Source organism: Pseudophryne corroboree, chromosome 7 (genome assembly GCF_028390025.1).
Source record: "Pseudophryne corroboree isolate aPseCor3 chromosome 7, aPseCor3.hap2, whole genome shotgun sequence".
Classification (NCBI taxonomy): domain Eukaryota; kingdom Metazoa; phylum Chordata; class Amphibia; order Anura; family Myobatrachidae; genus Pseudophryne; species Pseudophryne corroboree.
This window is the reverse complement of record NC_086450.1, coordinates 242,508,222-242,516,020: the sequence shown is the minus strand read 5'-3', so window position 1 is coordinate 242,516,020 and position 7,799 is coordinate 242,508,222. Positions and strand designations below refer to the sequence as shown.

General features: G+C 46.6%; 1 protein-coding gene across 1 annotated transcript in view; it reads right to left on the bottom strand.

Moving 5' to 3' along the window:
* Positions 1-5,271: 5,271 nt before the first annotated feature.
* SEC22A (SEC22 homolog A, vesicle trafficking protein) overlaps positions 5,272-7,799 on the bottom strand; it is a 258,941-nt gene continuing 256,413 nt past the window's right edge. Inside the window, exon 7 of the mRNA XM_063934060.1 lies at positions 5,272-5,707. Within this exon, the coding sequence (XP_063790130.1) occupies positions 5,507-5,707 (201 nt within the window). The 3' untranslated portion in view covers positions 5,272-5,506. The remainder of the gene's footprint in view (positions 5,708-7,799) is intronic.

The window sequence follows — 7,799 nt, the reverse complement described above, 5'->3', positions numbered from 1 at the left end:
TTTTGGTATGAGAGGCAGAGGAGGAAACACATACACCGACTGGTACACCCAAGGCGTTACCAGCGCGTCCACAGCTATTGCCTGCGGATCTCTTGACCTGGCGCAATACCTGTCCAGTTTTTTGTTGAGGCGAGACGCCATCATGTCCACCATTGGTCTTTCCCAACGGGTTACCAGCATGTGGAACACTTCTGGATGAAGTCCCCACTCTCCCGGGTGAAGGTCGTGTCTGCTGAGGAAGTCTGCTTCCCAGTTGTCCACTCCCGGGATGAACACTGCTGACAGTGCTATCACATGATTCTCTGCCCAGCGAAGAATCCTTGCAGCTTCTGCCATTGCACTCCTGCTTCTTGTGCCGCCCTGTCTGTTCACATGGGCGACTGCCGTGATGTTGTCCGACTGGATCAACACCGGTTTTCCCTGAAGCAGAGGTTCTGCCTGGCTTAGAGCATTGTAGATTGCTCTTAGTTCCAGAATGTTTATGTGAAGAGACGTTTCCAGGCTCGTCCACACTCCCTGGAAGTTTCTTCCTTGTGTGACTGCTCCCCAGCCCCTCAGGCTGGCGTCCGTGGTCACCAGGATCCAATCCTGTATGCCGAATCTGCGGCCCTCCAATAGATGAGCACTCTGCAACCACCACAGAAGAGATACCCTTGTCCTTGGAGACAGGGTTATCCGCTGGTGCATCTGAAGATGCGACCCTGACCATTTGTCCAACAGATCCCTCTGGAAAATTCTTGCGTGGAATCTGCCGAATGGAATTGCTTCGTAAGAAGCCACCATTTTTCCCAGGACTCTTGTGCATTGATGTACAGACACCTTTCCTGGTTTTAGGAGGTTCCTGACAAGCTCGGATAACTCCTTGGCTTTTTCCTCCGGGAGAAAAACCTTTTTCTGAACCGTGTCCAGAATCATCCCTAGGAACAGCAGACGAGTTGTTGGCATTAACTGGGATTTTGGAATATTCAGAATCCACCCGTGCTTTTTTAGCACTTCTTGAGACAGTGCTAATCCCATCTCTAGCTGTTCTCTGGACCTTGCCCTTATCAGGAGATCGTCCAAGTATGGGATAATTAATACGCCTTTTCTTCGAAGAAGAATCATCATCTCGGCCATTACCTTTGTAAAGACCCGAGGTGCCGTGGACAATCCGAACGGCAGCGTCTGAAACTGATAGTGACAGTTTTGTACGACGAACCTGAGGTACCCCTGGTGTGAGGGGTAAATTGGAACGTGGAGGTACGCATCCTTGATGTCCAAGGATACCATAAAGTCCCCTTCTTCCAGGTTCGCTATCACTGCTCTGAGTGACTCCATCTTGAACTTGAACTTCTTTATGTACAGGTTCAAGGACTTCAGATTTAGAATAGGTCTTACCGAGCCATCCGGCTTCGGTACCACAAATAGAGTGGAATAATACCCCTTTCCTTGTTGTAGAAGAGGTACCTTGACTATCACCTGCTGAGAGTACAGCTTGTGAATGGCTTCCAAGACCGTCTCCCTTTCGGAGGGGGACGTTGGTAAAGCAGACTTCAGGAAACGGCGAGGTGGATCTGTCTCTAGTTCCAACCTGTATCCCTGAGATATTATCTGCAGGATCCAGGGATCTACCTGCGAGTGAGCCCACTGCGCGCTGAAATTCTTGAGACGACCGCCCACCGCCCCCGAGTCCGCTTGAGAAGCCCCAGCGTCATGCTGAGGCTTTTGTAGAAGCGGTGGAAGGCTTCTGTTCCTGGGAAGGAGCTGCCTGTTGCTGTCTCTTCCCCCTTCCTCTGCCTCGTGGCAGATATGAATATCCCTTTGCTCTCTTGTTTTTAAAGGAACGAAAGGGCTGCGGTTGAAAAGTCGGTGTCTTTTTCTGTTGGGGAGTAACTTGAGGTAAAAAGGTGGATTTCCCGGCTGTAGCCGTGGCCACCAAATCTGATAGACCGACTCCAAATAACTCCTCCCCTTTATACGGCAAAACTTCCATATGCCGTTTTGAGTCCGCATCGCCTGACCACTGTCGCGTCCATAAACTTCTTCTGGCCGAAATGGACATAGCATTTACCCGTGATGCCAGTGTGCAGATATCCCTCTGTGCATCACGCATATAAAGAAATGCATCCTTTATTTGCTCTAAAGACAGTAAAACATTGTCCCTATCCAGGGTATCAATATTTTCAATCAGGGACTCTGACCAAGCTACTCCAGCACTGCACATCCAGGCTGTCGCTATAGCTGGTCGTAGTATAACACCTGTATGTGTGTATATACTTTTTTGGATATTTTCCATCCTCCTATCTGCTGGATCTTTAAGTGCGGCCGTCTCAGGAGAGGGTAACGCCACTTGTTTAGATAAGCGTGTGAGCGCCTTGTCCACCCTAGGAGGTGTTTCCCAGCGCGCCCTAACCTCTGGCGGGAAAGGGTATAAAGCCAATAACTTCTTTGAAATTAGCATCTTTTTATCGGGGGCAACCCACGCTTCATCACACACATCATTTAGTTCTTCTGATTCAGGAAAAACTATAGGTAGTTTTTTCACACCCCACATAATACCCTGTTTAGTGGTACCTGTAGTATCAGCTAAATGTAACGCCTCCTTCATTGCCAAAATCATATAACGTGTGGCCCTACTGGAAAATACGGTTGATTCGTCACCGTCGCCACTGGAATCAGTGCCTGTGTCTGGGTCTGTGTCGACCGACTGAGGCAAAGGGCGTTTTACAGCCCCTGACGGTGTTTGAGGCGTCTGGACAGGCACTAATTGATTGTCCGACCGTCTCATGTCGTCAAACGACTGCTTTAGCGTGTTGACACTATCCCGTAATTCCATAAATAAAGGCATCCATTCTGGTGTCGACCCCCTAGGAGGTGACATCCCCATATTTGGCAATTGCTCCGCCTCCACACCAATATCGTCCTCATACATGTCGACACACACGTACCGACACACAGCAGACACACAGGGAATGCTCTTAACGAAGACAGGACCCCACTAGCCCTTTGGGGAGACAGAGGGAGAGTCTGCCAGCACACACCAAAGCGCTATATATGACAGGGATAGCCTTATAATAAGTGCTCCCTGTATAGCTGCTTTTATAATATAATTTTTGCCACCCCTCTCTTGTTTTACCCCGTTTCTGTAGTGCAGTGCAGGGGAGAGACCTGGGAGCCGTCCTGACCAGCGGAGCTGTGTAAGGAAAATGGCGCTGTGTGCTGAGGAGATAGGCCCCGCCCCTTTTCCGGCGGGCTCGTCTCCCGCTCTTTAGTGGATTCTGGCAGGGGTTAAATATCTCCATATAGCCCCCGGAGGCTATATGTGAGGTATTTTTTAGCCAAATAGGTTTTCATTTGCCTCCCAGGGCGCTCCCCTCCCAGCGCCCTGCACCCTCAGTGACTGCCGTGTGAAGTGTGCTGAGAGGAAAATGGCGCACAGCTGCAGTGCTGTGCGCTACCTTTAGAAGACTGAGGAGTCTTCTGCCGCCGATTCTGGACCTCTTCTTGTTTCAGCATCTGCAAGGGGGCCGGCGGCGAGGCTCCGGTGACCATCCAGGCTGTACCTGTGATCGTCCCTCTGGAGCTGATGTCCAGTAGCCAAGAAGCCAATCCATCCTGCACGCAGGTGAGTTCACTTCTTCTCCCCTAAGTCCCTCGTTGCAGTGATCCTGTTGCCAGCAGGACTCACTGTAAAATAAAAAACCTAAGCTAAACTTTTCTAAGCAGCTCTTTAGGAGAGCCACCTAGATTGCACCCTTCTCGGCCGGGCACAAAAATCTAACTGAGGCTTGGAGGAGGGTCATAGGGGGAGGAGCCAGTGCACACCACCTGATCGGAAAGCTTTACTTTTTGTGCCCTGTCTCCTACGGAGCCGCTATTCCCATGGTCCTTTCAGGAACCCCAGCATCCACTAGGACGATAGAGAAATGATTTATTTTGCCATTTATGATTCTTAGAAATCCTGATACTGACCATAATAATACGATCATGTCTGGAAGAGTATTTGTCCAAGCAAGTTTTCCTCAGTGTGCTACATACTGTAATTTGGCCACTGATTGGCTCTGTTCTGTTGAAGTCCATGGACGATACCATTACAAACCTTTAAACAGGTGAACAATAGGTCAGCTGCAAATCCTACAGAGAAAAGGAACTATGCAGACTGTGGAGGTTGGTAAGAAAGTATGATTCCCTGTCTGTTTACGTAACATAATATTTATCTATAAAAATAAACGATGAATGTGAATGGGGAGCATTTTTTCCTTAAAGGACAAAACGTACTGTAAGGCAGTAACCCAGCTCGATGCACTGTGGATGAAACTTTATTTGATCAACACCAATATTTTCTCAAATGGTTCAATTATCAAAATTGGTGGATAGTCGAAAGGACAATTCATACTACTGATTACACTTTGCTGGGTCAGCTTCACAAGATGTTGGGAGAATACCCATTAGTATCCACCACCTGTGTCCAGGGGGGCCCACACTGCAACCATTTTAATACTTACCTTTCCGGAGTTCAGCGTTGGGCGCTGCAGTCACGGTGAGAAATGCGGCCAAAATGACCACCACGGATGCTCAGTAGCCAAGTTGGTCTCCCGAACATGGTGGGTACCATGATTTTAGAGACCTGCACATGTGCAGTAAACTCCGGCACAATGCCGGAGACTACTGTGATGTACAGAAGAGGGGGCCCACCTGGAGGTGCACATGGGTCCCCTCCACTGTTCAAACACCCCTGTGTGGAACACAGCACCAAATCCTTCTGTATTCATAGAAATGCACCATACTTGCCATGTGTCACACCCATACAGTATTTACAGTAACTTTCCGGAGGCACAACAAAAAGTAACTGTTGCAGAGTGGACATAGAGTGTTCTGAGGCAGATTAAAGAGAGAAAGTGAGGTACAGGAACTCTGCAAACTGGAGTTGTACTGATTCTAGAGCTGAATTTTCACCTCCCAACAATGCCCTCAGTGAGATCGGAACTTCTGCCAGAGTGACCCTGTATCAGCACTGTGTACAGTGCTCCCAACACGGATGAGGTGGGGTGTGATAGAGAAGATGGATGGAGAGAGATGGGAGGAATAGGGGGGAGAAAGTAAAAAATAAAAAACCCTGCAACGGTCAGCACAATAGTAAGCTACTCGGGAAATGACAGATCCAAAATACTTCTTATACATATTTGTGGATAAACCCTGTAAGGGGAAAAAAAAAAACCCTTTCTGTAGTCTTTTCAACTAAGCTACCTACCTATGTCAGATTTCAACCCATATGTCTTTCACAGCAAGACGTTATCTACACAGATTGTTTTATTTGTTAGGAACACGATAAACTGCCTTACAAAGGCAATAACTTAGGGGGAAAAGAAAAACACTGTGTACCACCGCAATTTCCTATGTGCCTCAGAGGACACAAAATAAATATTGGGAGGAAAAAACAAAATCGGAAAAATAAAGTGAAAATAAGATGTCCTCAGATCTCCAGCTACAGTAGAACAGAGCAGTGTTTGTGTGTGTTGCGGGAAAGTCAAACGTTATAATCAGGGGACTTGTTCTGTGGTTGCCGTAACCGGATCAGTAGCGTTATAAAAGCCCCGACAGTGACGTGGAAGAAGAGCTGCCACAGGTTACGTAATTCATACAGGTACATGTTACACAGACAGATGAGTCCAAATGACAGGAATGACTTCACATTTCTCCAGCTGGTACTGTACAAAAATAGGTAACACTGGAACAAAAGAGAAAAAAATTATAATACATATATTGCACATTAAAAACACAAATTAATATTTCTTAATTCAATACCATGTCAAAATTACAGATTTACTTTGTCTTTGTTATCTATTTTATGTAGATAGATAGAAGGCAGACAGCAGGCATTAAATCATGTACAGTGCATCTGGAAAGTATTCACGGCGCTTCACTTTTTCCACATTTTGTTATGTTACAGCCTTCCAAAAATAGAATAAATTCATTTTTTCCCATCAGAATTCTACACACAATACCCCATAACGGCAACGTGAAAAAAGTTGAGATTTTTGCAAATTTATTAAAAATAAAAAACTAAGAAATCACACATGCGTAAGTATTCACTAGCCTTTGACATGAAGCTCAAAATTGAGCTCACGTGCATCCTGTTTCCACTGATCATCCTTGAGATGTTCCTACAGCTTAGAGTCCACCTGTGGTAAATTCAGTTGATTGGACATGATTTGGAAAGGCACACACCTGTCTATATAAGGTCCCACACTTGACAGTGCATGTTTGAGCACAAACCAAGCATGAAGTCAAAGGAATTGTCTGTACACCTCCGAGACAGGATTGTCTCGAGGCACAAATCTGGGGAAGGGTACAGAAAGATATATGCTGCTTTGAAGGTCCCAATGAGCACAGTGGCCTCAATCATCCGTAAATGGAAGAAGTTAGGAACCACCAGGACTCTTCCTAGAGCTGGCCTGGCGTTTAAACTGAGTGATCGGGGGAGAAGGGCCCTAGTCAGGGAGGTGACCAAGAATGCACCTGAAGAACTCACAGACCATGAGAAACAAAATTCTCTGGTCTGATGAGACAAAGATTGAACTCTTTGGCTTGAATGCCAGACAGTGTCATGTTTGGAGAAAACCAGGCACCGCTCATCACCAGGCCAATACCATCCCTACAGTAAAGCATGGTAGTGGCAGCATCATGCTGTGGAGATGTTTTTCAGCGGCAGGAACTGGGAGACTAGTCAGGATAGAGGGAAAGATGAATGCAGCAACGTACAGAGCCATCCTAGATGAAAACCTGCTCCAGAGCGCTCTTGACATCAGACTGGGGCGACGGTTCATCTTTCAGCAGGACAACGACCCTAAGCACACAGCCAACATATCAAAGGAGTGACTTCAGGACAACTCTGTGAATGTCCTTGAGTGGCCCAGCCAGAGCACAGACTTGAATCTGACTGAACATCTCTGGAGAGATCTGAAAATAGCTGTACACCGACGCTTCCCATCCAACCTAATAGAGCTTGAAAGGTGCTGCAAACAGGAATGGGCGAAACTGCCCAAAGATAGGTGTACCAAGCTTGTGGCAACCTATTCAAAAAGACTTGAGGCTGTAATTGCGGCATCAACAAATTATTGCGCAAAGGCTGTGAACACTTATGTACATGTGATTTCTTAGTTTTGAAATTTTTATACATTTTCAAAAATCTCAAAAAAAAACCAATCAAAACTATTTCACGTTGGCATTATGGAATATTGTGTGTAGAATTTTGAGGGAACAAATAGGATTTTAATACCTACCGGTAAATCCTTTTCTTAGTCCGTAGAGGATGCTGGGGATGCTTCAAGAACCATGGGGTATAGAAGGGATCCGCAGGAGACATGGGCACACTATAAGACTTTGAATGGGTGTGAACTGGCTCCTCCCTCTATGCCCCTCCTCCAGACTCCAGTTATAGGAACTGTGCCCAGGGAGACGGACATTTAGAGGAAAAGGATTTATTTAATTATTCTTAAATAAAGTGAGATACATACCAGCTCACACCACTAACACGCCGTACAACATGGCATTCAACAACAACGCATGCAACGGCATGACCAATAACAGTCACAGACTGACTGAACTCAACGCAACATGAGCGTAACTATAACCAAACTGCAGACACAGCCCGCACTGGGACGGGCGCCCAGCATCCTCTACGGACTAAGAGAGAAGGATTTACCGGTAGGTATTAAAAATAAGAATTTACTTACCGATAATTCTATTTCTCGTAGTCCGTAGTGGATGCTGGGAACTCCGTAAGGACCATGGGGAATAGCGGCTCCGCAGGAGACTGG